We start from the raw sequence: 13,899 nt of genomic DNA, 5'->3' as shown, positions 1-13,899 counted from the left end.
CTGGTGTACATCTAGCTTGTCACTACTTACCAACTTCACAATTGAGACCAGAATATCCATTACTACATGTGCACATGTGAGTAGTACCAGTATTATGACATGCGCCGTTATTTTCACATGGGTTGGTATCGCATGGTTGAGGAACACCTATAAGGGTGAAAAGAAACGAAGAAAATGTGTTAACATAATACCGTCAGCTACATGACATTTGATGTAAATAATCAAATTCTGTAGTGTTTTCCCATAGTAAAGACATATGACATATACATAGTAATGATAATAAATCAGCTACCATCTTTGCAGGATAAATAAATAAATAAATAAATAAATATATATATATATATATATATATATATATATATATATATATATATATATATACATATATATATATATATATATATATATATATATATATATATATATATATATATATATATATATATATATATATATATATATATATATAATCAGTTTGCTTATCAACGCAGGAAAGGTACAGATGATGCGGTTGTCTGTCTTCTCCAGAAAGTGATAGACATGGCCGGAAACTACGCTACGAGTGGATCAGATGAATTAACTAATTACAAGTGTATATGTCAGTCTTTAATGTATTTCTATTGACATGCTCTGATATTAACTGCATTGTGTAAAATCTAGCTGGATTCAAAAGCAAGATGTCCAGTCGACATACAGTGTTGCAACAAAAGACACAACTTAATACATACAGTGTTGCAACAAAAGACATAACTTAATACATACAGTGTTGCAACAAAAGACACAACTTAATACATACAGTGTTGCAACAAAGGACATAACTTAATACATACAGTGTTGCAACAAAGGACATAACTTAATACATACAGTGTTGCAACAAAAGACATAACTTAATACATAAAGTGTTGCAACAAAAGACATAACTTAATACATACAGTGTTGCAACAAAAGACATAACTTAATACATACAGTGTTGCAACAAAAGACATAACTTAATACATACAGTGATGCAACAAAAGACATAACTTAATACATACCTGTGGTACAAAAGTCTCCTGTCCAGGGACCGCTGCACACGCATGTCGGTGGGGATGTAGGTATACAAGTTCCACCATTTGAACAAGTCGAAGAGCTGCAACTAGTAACTAGGAGGCAAAAAGACAATACAGCGTACTCAACGAACCGATTCATTAATCATAAATGCTTTATGATTATAATGCTTAGGTAATAGGGTTGGGGTTTCATACATATTTCATACAGTGCTTCTTATTTTTTACTGAACTGACTGTACATATCTTTGCTATTTAAGCTCTTTGGGCCCGTGGCCTTCTATGCAAACATAAGGCGATAGTGGACTCAGTGTAGAAGTGGAAGATTCATAGGTTATCAAGAAGAAGAGTAAATATCGGGGGGGGGGGGTACTCAGTTGGATAATGAGTAGATATGTACCCTGGTTGACTAAAAGTACAACCACAAACGCTATAAAAATTAAAAAAATAAGGGTCTAAAGTCTACATTTTAGCCAGAAACAACGATTAGATGTCATGAGTTTTCAACACTTTTGATACACTTTCACGTGACACGTGCATGCTTCAGTCATCGCTAGTTCATTGGCTGCCCGGGGGTCGGAGGTCGGGGCGCCTACTTCAGATAAAGATGACTGAAAACAACCCGTTGAAAAAACCTGTTCAAAATATGGGGTCAAAAGTCGTACGTGCATTCAAAGAGGTGGGTCAAACCTCTACACAGTGCTTTTAAAAATCAAGACTCAAAAGTCTATATGAGTCGTAAAATGGGGGGTCAAAACCAAGGTACATACGTATATACCCTTTCTATGGGAGTTCCCCCCCCCCGGAGTGATTTACAATGTAAATTTTGTAAATGTTTATGTCAAACTGTAACTTCTTTATGATGAACTGGGTGAGAGATACGAGAAATGATTGCTATAATGAAATAAAGCATGATTGTTCACTTTAGTATTTAAGAAGTATTCATATAGGGCTTCCCCCTCCCTTCCTCCCTCCCTCCCCCTCTCTCTCTCTCTCTCTCTCTCTCTATCTCCCTCTCTCTCTCTCTCTCTCTCTTTCTCTCTCTCTCTCTCTCTCTCTCTCTCTCTCTCTCTCTCTCTCTCTCTCTCTCTCTCTCTCTCTCTCTCTCCTTCTCTAAAGATGGAAACCACAGAGAGAGGTTTGGGGTTGTTAATAATATTAGAAATTTGAATGTTTTATATCCTTAGCACGGTACAAATAACACGGTGGAAATGTGTTCATAGTAGTTACTCACCGCTTTGGCTCTCCGTCTTCAGTACCTACAAGTAAAATAAAATGTGTGTTTAAATCTCTGTCATATGCAGCATACCTGTAATACTGGTAACTCATTAATGACAGTGTTTCACGTAGTGAGCGTTTCACGTTGGGTTTTTTTCTGAATGCTTCGCCCCAGTGTACCGAAAACACGTCATTACCCTGTTTCATAGTATTAAGGGAGCCTTCAGCCTTTACAGGCGGGGAGGACAGGAGGAAATCACATATGGTGTGTCAAGTAAAACATGACACCCCCACCCCCTTCTCCATTTGTAAAAAGTAACGCTCCCCTTTGTCCCGTTTTGTAAACATTACCCTCCGCATGACAATTGCATATATTGAACATCAATCAATCTTCTCATAGTATGTATACACTCACTGTCGCAGTTTTCGGACAGATATCGACTCGTCCCGCGATTCTCACTGTTTTCTTCGGAACTGTCATATTGTCATGCTCAAGCATTCGTACGAAAGATCAAGCGATACAAAAGCCTAGATTTAACACTAATTTTTTGGTATCAGTTTTGAGAGCACTTATATCGGCGACCACAAAGTTACCGTATGTAACAACACTGTCGTAGTTGCCAGTGTTTTCGCTAAAGCAAAATATGTGTTACAAAATCACTTGAATATCATTTCGCTCTTATTTAAGTCTACAAATATCTCATTAATAGTTTTCTCCCAGTGCTCAATTCAAACTAGATGACATTATCCATGAAATCTGGGTGTTTTTAGTGAAAATTTATGACGTATCTTGAGCAAAGATGTGTCTCAAATATTGGTCAGTATTCACCTTTGCACGCCCAAGACATAGACTACAAAGTAACGCGCGCCATGCATCCACAAAGTTATTTCTGACGTTAACCCCCATAGGAAATTACCCTAAGGAAAATGTCAAAGTAACAATTATGGGTGTTACTTTTTTGCAGTGTGTATCTAATAATAATCATCTAATAACATGACTTTGTCCGAAACTGCGACAGTGAGTGTCCATACAAATTTTTGGCTCTGTATAAGACAGCAATATTTGTACAGATAAAGTGACAAACAGTAAAAGACTGGCTAGTTACCTTTCTCTTTAAGCATACGCAATCTACTAGTATTTAGTATCGGTCAGTTTCTTCGGCCTGGGGGGGGGGGGCGGTGGATTGGGAGTCACCCTGTTTTTGAAATTGGCAGTACGGGGGGGGGGGGTCATGCTGTTTTCAAAATTGTGGATGGGGGTCATTGTGTTTTGGATTGTGATGGAAGAAAAAAAATCCTTTTTTCTACAATGGCATATAGCCTTGTCTGAAATGTGGTACATGTAAATATTTGTTCTTCTCCCTGTTTCTTACATGAATTCTTTAATATTACTTATTAGTTCAAGCATAACTATAAATATACATATACATGTATTACCTAGCTACCACATTTTGCATTACAACAATGTGTGTAGGCCCAAAAATCTAGGGTTTTGCCCTTTCGGGAGGCATTCAGTTTAAATCTCGTTTTCCTTATGATTTTGTAAATATTAGGTGAAAAGACGTCGAGGGTGTCATATCGTTCTAAAGCTGGAACGGGAACGTATTCCGAACGTATTCCGAACTTATTCCGAACGTAAGTATTCCGAACTTATTTCGAACGTGTTACGAAACTGGTTTGTTATCTATAAAGCCTTAGACTGTGTCACACACCCTGTACGGTGGTATTGAATCACCCGTTTGTAAACGAATTTGTGCAGCTGTACACCCAATATAAATAAATCTTATCAATTTAGTTTGGGACAGCGCCCTCAATGCGAGCACTGTTTCAACCTGTTTCTGTATTGTATCAGGGCCTGCAGGGGCGCATTCTGTTTGCCCGAACATGATTGTGATTATTCTGACGTCATTTCTCGAAACGAGGTTGTAAACAAAACGCTCATTCTCGATCACGATTACTTACATGTAAAAAGTTTCGCACATTTCCTAAAAATTAAATCATTTTACATCGTCAAAATTATTACACTGATAACAAATTACCAATCTGACCGAACACAATATATTTACATAATGTTTTCCGTCATTTCTAACTTGCATTTGCCGTCACTGCGTCAGCCACGGGTGCACGATCCCCTATGACTTACGTTGAATTGTTCGCCATCTTGTAATCACGTCAATCATGGTTCCGGGGATAATTACTGTGATTACCAATCATGATTGTGATTGGTATTTATCAAACACAAAATCATGATTATGATTGATAAATCATGATTATGATTGTGCAAATCGAACGCGCCCCTGATCCTCCCAAGTCTAATGAGAAAGAATGACTCGTGGCGCAACATTGTGAATTCTGTGACGTGTACAATGTCTAGTTATTGGCGCGACATTTGAACTATTATTAGTGAATATATATATATGTTTGCTGTATAATCGGAAAAATAATACTCCGGTTACAACTACTCAGGTTTAAATGATTTCTGAATACCTAATGAGAGCTTTCCTGGTTGTTATAATTAAGCATAATTAAATGTGAACTTGCAATCCAGACTGAGCATGCTCAGACGCAAAGGACTATGGGATTATCTGAGGTTATCGTAATACCTAATCAGGAGCTACCGATAAAATAAACCTCCCACAATGGTCAGGATGACTATGAATTGATTATTTGATTAGTATTTATTATCACATTTCCCATGATGCAACATTCAACATGGCGCGGGTTTGCAAGTTCCCTATTCGTTCTGTATGAAATAAACGTAGGCATAAAATTTAAACCGATAATGTTACAGACGGTGGCCCCTTAATTCCGACTTAAGCAGCAAAACACAATTTTTTGGCAACATCTGCTACACGGTTTGGGTTTGTACAGATCGTTTCAAAAGTAAAGGTGTGGTTTTGTAGCCTGAAGGATTTGTTAAAAGTCAGCCATTTTGTAAAATATTATGAATCCCGTTGGTGTGTATTGCCTGGTTTGATTTGAGAGGAAGCTTCGAAGGGATGGGAAAATGAATGGGAGATAGTTGTCATGGAAACATTACACCCTACTTTGACAAAATTATAACCCTGTAAAAAAGATTCTCTTGCATTTCGCAATCTAACAAAATAATATTTACTAAAAGTCAATATTCGCCACCACCATCCATCCACCCACCCCACCACGGGTTTCCATTACATAAACGTTCACATGGTTTGCAGATCAAATTTTGGGGGGGGCTGTTGTTCAAAAGGTTGTCTGCTCGGCTTGAGGATGGCATAACTAAAAATAAACATCAAATTGAATATTCCTTTTTAGTACTAATGTTTTGTCAAAGTAAAATGGAATGGCAAATTGTCCAAGAGTTACAAAATGGGCTTTTTGGCCATGATTTCGACGGGAAAGGGGTTCCAAATATCATAAATTTTCAATATGATAGTTTTGCATGGTATCAACTTGTACCACCAGCCAAGCAACGCTTACATTGTTTAGTGCACCCCAAAAGAAAGGTAATCTTGTATACAAGATTGGGGAATCTAGTCGACCTCGCGACGTCAACGTCCGAGTCAAAGAACAGACAAAAGGAATAAGATCACCAGAGTTGGGGACGACGGCAACAAGACCGGCCACTTTTCAGATAACATGGCTCGAGGTATTTAGCTGGGTAATGGGTACAGGCATACACTGGTGGTTTGAAATTGCAAGTACAAACGCTACAAAAATTCAAAGACCGAGGGGTAAATTTAAAATGTCCACATTCCAGCCAGAAACTAACGTTGTACATTGTACTAGAAATCAAAAAGTCTCGGGGGAAAATGAAAATCGGCAACCTGTAAACTGTGTGCTCGTTCTTTCCTGAAAAATGTGAAAGTCGAAAACTTTCAAACTACGTTGTCTCAAGCATGGGGTCAAGGGTCAAGGGTTGTATATGTATCTAAAGAGGGGGGGGGTCAAACCTCCACTTAATGTTTTCAAAAAATAAAGTGTTAAAATTGAGCTGAACGGAGAAGTCAAAACCGCGGCACATACGTATATACCCTGCTATGTAAGTCCCCCACCCCCATCCCCATCCCGACTAACGCCAAAGTTCTGTCCAGAGAAAATGGCTGGTTAACGCAAAAGTCGAAGAAACATCTAATGAGACAAAGATGACCCATCATGAAGAGGGACTAAGGATAACCACAACCAATGTATGGACATATTGTTCCGCCTGTTTCGGAGAGAGACACTAACGCTGAAGAATTAAATCATTGCGTGATCACGTACCGTTGTAAACAGATTGAAGCGTCGCATTCGTTTCTAACTTCTCGTTCCAAAGTAACTTTATTTTACTGACCAAAAGTCTCAACATTTCCAAAGTTAGAAAGTGATGTTGGAGAGTTTTACTATCGTAATCAAGTGTACATGACTTTTTCTGAAACTTCTCAGGTACATATATTTTTCCTGTTTGATCACGTTTGTTCTGTCTGCCTTTTAAGTTATTAAAACATACAATTTATCCGAAAAGGGATCGAGTTAAGAATACCAATAAGTCTGTGTACTTACCATCCCAAACAGGACTCCAATAAGAGCGAGTAACACAAATTTCTGCAACTTCATTTTTTGACTTTGTAGATTTTTCAGTCCGCACAGATAGTTCGATCGTAGCGGTCAGACGTCTGTGGTGTGTACACCAACGTCAAAACAGCAAATGCCAATGCATATGTAAAACCGTACCTGTGCGACAGCGGGTTAGAGCATAGATATGTCTATTTATGAGGGGGTTATTACCTTTCCTTAATAATACTCCACGCCTGCTGTTTCCAGTACTTTTAATCAGTTGTATTGTACGTATGAAAAACTGGTGACTACGCCTCACAAAGTATCTGCGTCAATCAGACTTTGTTAACATTTTTAAAAACTGCTGTGGAATTCGAATATTGAGTTAAGGGGTTATATGGTCGGGCTTTGAAGTTTTTACCAGTTCATTTTACTTTTGTCAAAGGTTTTCACCCAGCTAACCCTCACTGGTCTGACAGATAGTATGTAAATGTGATAATATGACGGAGCTTTATTCGACCATTCAGACAATGTTTACACATGATGTGACGTAATGTTGTAAGCCATGACGTCATTACCCCGCAATACAAAAGCATGCTTATAGGCTACTCATGCGCGCGCAACTCCCATCAATCATTTCAAAACACGTAAGCGTGATACGATAATGACGTAAGTTTATTTTAAATAACCACTTCAATACTCAGATGCATGTAAAACTGACTGTCATCGGGCATATCCATAAAGTGTATACTATACTTGGAATAGTATGTGTTCGTAGTGTTTCACGAATGGGACACGATGTTTTTGACACAAAGATAGACACATTCTTAACTTTAGACTAACAATAACAGAGACACCACCACTCACAGCAGGACCCTTTACCAGACTACATTGAAAAGTGACAACCAGAAAAAGACTTCTGCCGAAAAAATACAAATGGCCGAGTTTTTTGTTTTTGTTTCAATTGTTTACTTTCCAACTGATAATCAAGATGATCATGTGTATGCTTCTACATTCCCATGGCGAACGACACCGCTATAAACATAGAGTGTTGTTAAAAATCATCGTACCCCATGAGTAAATTTAAAACACCAATACATCTTCAATAGAGAACTTGCAATCCAGACTGAGCATGCGCAGACGCAAAGGACTATCGGATTATCTGTAGTTATAATCGTAATATCTAATCTGGAGCTATCGATAGAATAAACCTCCTACAATGGTCAGGGTAACCATGACTACATTATTTGTGTTTACAAACAATGTAACAAGATTGTTTACAATACTGATTGAGTCATATTAATCATATTTCCCATGATGCAACAAGATATTCAATATGGCGGGTTTGCAAGTTCCCTATTCCCCTGTAATATTTGAACATGCTAGTATTCCATATGCAGTTTAACTAAGGATATTTCTTGAATGATAAAAAGTATTGAATGTATCCATGTAAACATGTCGTGGCCGTTTTCATTAGTATATCTGTGCATATATTGTCAGAAATTATAATATTTTCAACTGTTCTCATATCGGTCATAGATCTTTGAGATAATGTTCAGTCCAGGATCTGTATACGGGTAGACAGGATATGATGTCTCTAGTCCAGACGATCCGTGGTTTCGAATCGCGAGCTCTCTCTTCACCCGGTCCAGATCATTGAAAAATCACGAACCAAAAGTTGTTTATGCAAATGAGTAAACCCCAACTGTTACTACAGAATGATGGAAACAATGTATAAGTAGCATCCTTATATGGCAAATATGCCATATTTGGACATTATGTAATTACCCCCAATAAACACTAACTTATATCATTGGGTAGAATTCTGTGATTGGTTAACAAAGATATGGTATTATTGATTGTGTGGATGGCTTCCTTTGAATTTGAAATTTCATGTCAGGACCTCAGTGAGCTAGACGTGAGAAGAGATTTGATGCCACAGATAGCTTCTAGACTATGATGTCTCTGCCCCGACGAGTACGAACCTTTCTACAAATACAGCAATCAACTGTCTGTCGGAGAGAGGAATTAGATGACGTCCTTTCAACAGGTTTTTAATCATTCATTTTTATACAACTTGTTGCTAGAGATTTCAAAAGGATATTCATCATTTGCATACTGATCTCTGGCGACATATGTATGCTAATACGAAAATTAATCTTATATTTTCATATCCCATTTATAGCCTTGCGTCGAATACTAAATAGCAGGTATTTGCATACCTTAGCAAAATTAACCAGTGATAGGAAAACTTATATTTACATGTTCATTAATGTGTTAATTAGGTATTTGCATACATTATTTATGGTTGTGTTTCACGTAAAGTCGACTAGACTGTTGAAATTAATTACGTTTACAGGTACATTGATATGCAGGCTAACTAAATATATGTACATATTTTAGTTATGGTGGTGAGTCAAACAAAATTAACCAGTCTTATTAGATTTGAAGCGAACTGACATTTTAGACATGTGCATTAATATGTATGTTAAATAGGTATTTGCATACTTTAGCAAAATTAACCAGTGATAAGCAAATATATATTTACATATTCGGTAATAATATTAATGGTATACTTGGATAATTTTTTTATAGTAGTTGGCTATACAAAATTGACATGGTTTTAAGCTAACATACATTTACATGTTCATTACTATGATTGTATGCTAATTAGATATTTGCACACTTTATTTATGGGAGTGGGCCAAATAAAATTGACCAGTGATAAACATACTTATATGTAACATTAATATGCATGCTAATCATATATTTGCATACTTTATCAATAATAATTTTATTTAAAAAAAAAACGTTTTCTATGTTACAACACATCGTAAAATCGTAAAAGAATCAACTTGAAAAGTCACCATGCTGAACGTAAAATCGTAATAAAAGTTATGGTAATAAGTCAAACAAAATTGACCAGTAATAAACGGACTTACACACTACACCAAAGTGATAAAAACCCGCGTAAATACTTGTTTTCTGCATTTGAGTGAAATATACAGATGAAATTATTCAAGTAACGGTGAATCCGAGTGTAGGCTTGTATAATATATGCATTGTATTTATGCATGTATTCACCAGTATGTGAGAGCGCTCATTTTATTGCAGTCGCTCATAGTGACGTCACAACACATTATGTCAACGTTGCGTGAGTGTGTTTGCGTTTGTTTGTTTGTTTGTTTGTTTGTGTGTGTGTTTGTCTGTCTGTCTACCTGTCTATCTGTCTGTCTCTGTCTGTCTCTGTGTGTGTCTGTGTTTTACATACCAGTATACATTAATTTATTTACATTCTTTATTCATCTGAATGAATCAAGCATAATTGATATGCGAACATATATTCACATTTACATTAATTTGTATATTAATTAGATATTTGCATATCTTAGCCAAAGTGGCCAGTGGTGAACGAACTTATATCTACATATTCATCCTATGTATGCTAATTACATATTTGCATACCCTATTTATGGTACTGGGTTAAACAAAACTGACCAGTTATAAATGGTCTTCCTTTACACATTTATCGGTTTCCTTACCAGACTTGTTCATTTGGATTATTTTCAAGTTCCTATATTAAAATATTTTGGTTAATGTGAACAATTCATATGATTCGTATCCAGAATAAAGTTGCAAACTGGCAAAAAATCATGAGCAAGCAAAAGTTTGGTAGTTTAAATAAATGTAACGGTTACACTCTTGAGAAACACGTTCACTTTTTAGAGTACATGTGGGTAGTATATATAGTGACGTCATCTCTTAGATAAAACAGATGACACCAATAAAATATTTTAAGCTTGAGGCAGCTGGCGTTGATCTTCATTATTTAAAGCTCCTCACCTTACACAGGACAGAAATGCTACGTGTTGATAGATGGTGAACCGGTGCGACTTAAAAATGGAATCGGATTGATTTTTTGCCGGAATTTTTCCTTTTGGCAATTTTGGTGTAAATGTTGTGTGACAGTACTATCGTATTTTCAATTTATTTCGTCTCGATTGAGATAATGTTATAATTATTTCACTATATTATATGGTTAATTTTAAACGTGATGATCAAATGTTTACACCATTCATCGATAGTTTGGTGGCTTTTATGATGTGTGTGAGTATCTCATAGCCAATTACAATCCACCAACCGATGGTGGAGGGTCTATGGTTTTCCATATTATCTCAAGTTTTGAAATCGAAACCTTGTTCATTCTGTAAACCAGGCTTCGTCAGTGTGATACCGACAGTGTACGGCAAACAAGGCCAGTGAATTTGTTCTTGATCAACTTTCCCATGGACGTCGTCGTAGTGTAAACAACGTAAAATAGGCCGCTATATCTTTGGAATTTCGGAATCAGAAAACAAATTTAAAATGTGTACACTTTCCTCTGTCTTCCTGTCTGTCTGTCTGTCTGTCTGTCTGTCTGTCTGTCTGTCTGTCTGTATGTATGTATGTATGTATGTATGTATGTATGGATGTATGTATGTATGTATGTATGTATGTATGTATGTATGTATGTATGTATGTATGTATGTATGTATGTATGTATGTATGTATGTATTTCTTTTATTAAAACTGATACATGCTTACATTAATTGATCTGGATCAAGTATTCTTTGTCTACCTTGGCCCTATAGACTAGGTCCTACCTCAGGTGCCCACACAAACCAAAGACGTTCTTCACGTCAAGTGGTGTATATTTGAATCTACGTTGCATGCCGTAATCGAGAGAACGATGAATTATGAAAACTGACTGTCTACTTTGCCGTCAGGGGACACAGTGAGGCGATATTGGGGTCGATATATTGAGGGGAGTTACCTACGTTGCCATTGTAGTTAACTAACTGTTGAACAGGATCATTGTTCCACGAGGATTTCCTAGTCTGAAGTACTAGTACTTCAGTTTTTACACAATCGACATACACATTAATCACGTGTGTGGGTTGCTATGGTTTTACGCCAATCATTTCGTTCTGCATCAATCGCAATTGCAAAAAAACCCCCACATTATTTTGTAATATTTTTAGTATCCTCTTTAGGGTACGTTTTCGAGGTCTATTTTTTTTCTGTTTTTCCCTAAAGTTAATGATATGTGTTAACTTCAGCATCACTATGCTGTCAAATTTGCTGAGTACAATATGTAAAGCTACTCAGACACCGACAGATGTGTTTGTTTATTTATTTATTTATTGTATGATTATCCTGTCAATTTTGAAATAAAAATGTCTATCATCGAAAGAGTGACGCAGTTTGTTCAGTTTGGTCTTTGACTCTCCCCAACATTGGTTTTATTCGTGGCGCAAACTCTTTTCTCATCATTATGCTGTAAAAATATTTCTGATGGAAAAAAACTTTCATGAACAGTAACTGTTGACAAATAACCGAGGCCCACAATATAACAATATGTAATATTATGCAAATGAATGTACTACCAAACAAGAGTGACTTCTCACATAACATATTTTTTGTTGCGAAGTAAAAAGTAAAAAAAAACAGGGACACCCTTATTGCCTTGAATCCAGACTAGCTCGGATTGAGGGAAGTTCTAGCGACGTTAGGAAAAACGGCGTTTTTAGTTGAGGGTCCAATCTAAGAATTGACATCGGACATGCTCCTGTACGGTTATTTGTTTTTCTGATAAGAGGCGATCGAAAAATGTACTACCAGCGCCTGTATGTATATTGGCGATCGCCTTACATCAGTCATGGCGGCGGCGACAACACTTGTTAACAAACGGAGTATTTCTTTCATCACGGAAGTTATAAAAATAGGGAGGGTTGAGAGCATGCAAACTGTATAGAGAAGCTGGGAAAGGGTTTGTTACCAGGAATCCAATAAAAAGAAGATAGAGAGGAGGAAAAGGAGAGGCAGAGAAACATGAAAAAGATGATTTTTCTTTTACAGTTTTTACTTCTTCTTTTTTTTAATCAACCGACCGACCGACCGACCCAGAGTTGCAGAGAAACATAAAAAATAGGATAACCCTTAGGTCGGTAACGGATACTCACAAAAGAACAATATACGTACGTAAGAGCTTAAAAAATCGTGCCGAGTACGCTACATCGGATTTTAATCAGATAGGGTTCAACGAATCATTTATGACACTTAAATGTACGGCTCTAGCCCTCTAGACAAAGTTGACTCTTTGAACCCGTGTTCATGTAGTTGTAGTATATTGAATGGGTCGGAAGCGGAGGGGAACACATGAAAAATTAATAAGCTTAATTATGGGCGAGTGACAATTAAAAGTATATACTTAGGCCAAAACTGTATTTTGAAAAGTTATTCAACGGACAACAAGCCAAACACTTTGGGTAGGTAGGTAGGTCGATTTTTTTAAAATAAAAAACAATGGTTGGAAAAGTGTGTATATGACAATTGGTCATATTGTAACACAGTCTCTACATATATCCCGGTTGTACTTTATTCAGTCATTTTGATATTTCATCTTTCGTTTAGTTGACTATCTGGCAAGAGCTTCCTTGCCACCATTCTACAGTTCGTGCACAATGGATATCACAACAGCTTAGCTAGCTGTATATGTAAATCCGCTCATGCATGCACCATCACAGTTTAGTAAAACAAAGTTGATAAAAATGATATATTAATCAACTCCTTCCTCTTATCCGGGCGGATCCTATGTGTTTATCTGTGTGTGTGTGTGTGTGTGTGTGTGTGTGTGTGTGTGTGTGTGTGTGTGTGTGTGCATGTGTGTGTGTGATGTATGTATGTATGTATGTATGTATGTATGTATGTATGTATGTATGTATGTATGTATGTATGTATGTTTTATATCGTAATTACAACATGTTACACCCATTTCTTTTTAGTTATACAATTCCTTTTCCCATTTATTTCAATAATGGGTTCGTGTTTACTTTGCTTTTTTATACAGATTTGTAATGCGCCTAATCTCTGCAAGCACTGCTCGAGGCACTAAAGTAAAAAAAACAACAACATTACTGTGTGGTGGAGGGTCTATGAGCACAGCATATGAGAACGAGTCGACTGCAGCTGCGACAAACGGCTTCGAATTCTCGTCTGCGTTTCGTTCTCGTAAGCTCTGCTTATTCTCGCTACTCAGTTTGATATAATTTAATGGATACCTTATATTTGTGGCCTTTTC

At 36.8% G+C, this 13,899-nt stretch overlaps 1 protein-coding gene across 1 annotated transcript in view; it reads right to left on the bottom strand.

Moving 5' to 3' along the window:
- Positions 1-6,977, bottom strand: part of LOC144452735 (uncharacterized) — an 18,743-nt gene extending 11,766 nt beyond the window's left edge. The window contains exons 1-4 of the mRNA XM_078143883.1: positions 6,786-6,977; positions 2,281-2,305; positions 1,035-1,142; positions 31-147 (exon numbers count right to left, since the gene is read on the bottom strand). Coding sequence (XP_078000009.1) covers positions 31-147; positions 1,035-1,142; positions 2,281-2,305; positions 6,786-6,839 — 304 coding nt within the window. The 5' untranslated portion in view covers positions 6,840-6,977. The remainder of the gene's footprint in view (positions 1-30; positions 148-1,034; positions 1,143-2,280; positions 2,306-6,785) is intronic.
- Between the last annotated feature and the right edge of the window lie 6,922 nt (positions 6,978-13,899).

The sequence above is a fragment of the Glandiceps talaboti genome, chromosome 23 (assembly GCF_964340395.1).
Source record: "Glandiceps talaboti chromosome 23, keGlaTala1.1, whole genome shotgun sequence".
NCBI lineage: Eukaryota > Metazoa > Hemichordata > Enteropneusta > Spengelidae > Glandiceps > Glandiceps talaboti.
This window is presented reverse-complemented; position numbering and strand designations above follow the sequence as displayed.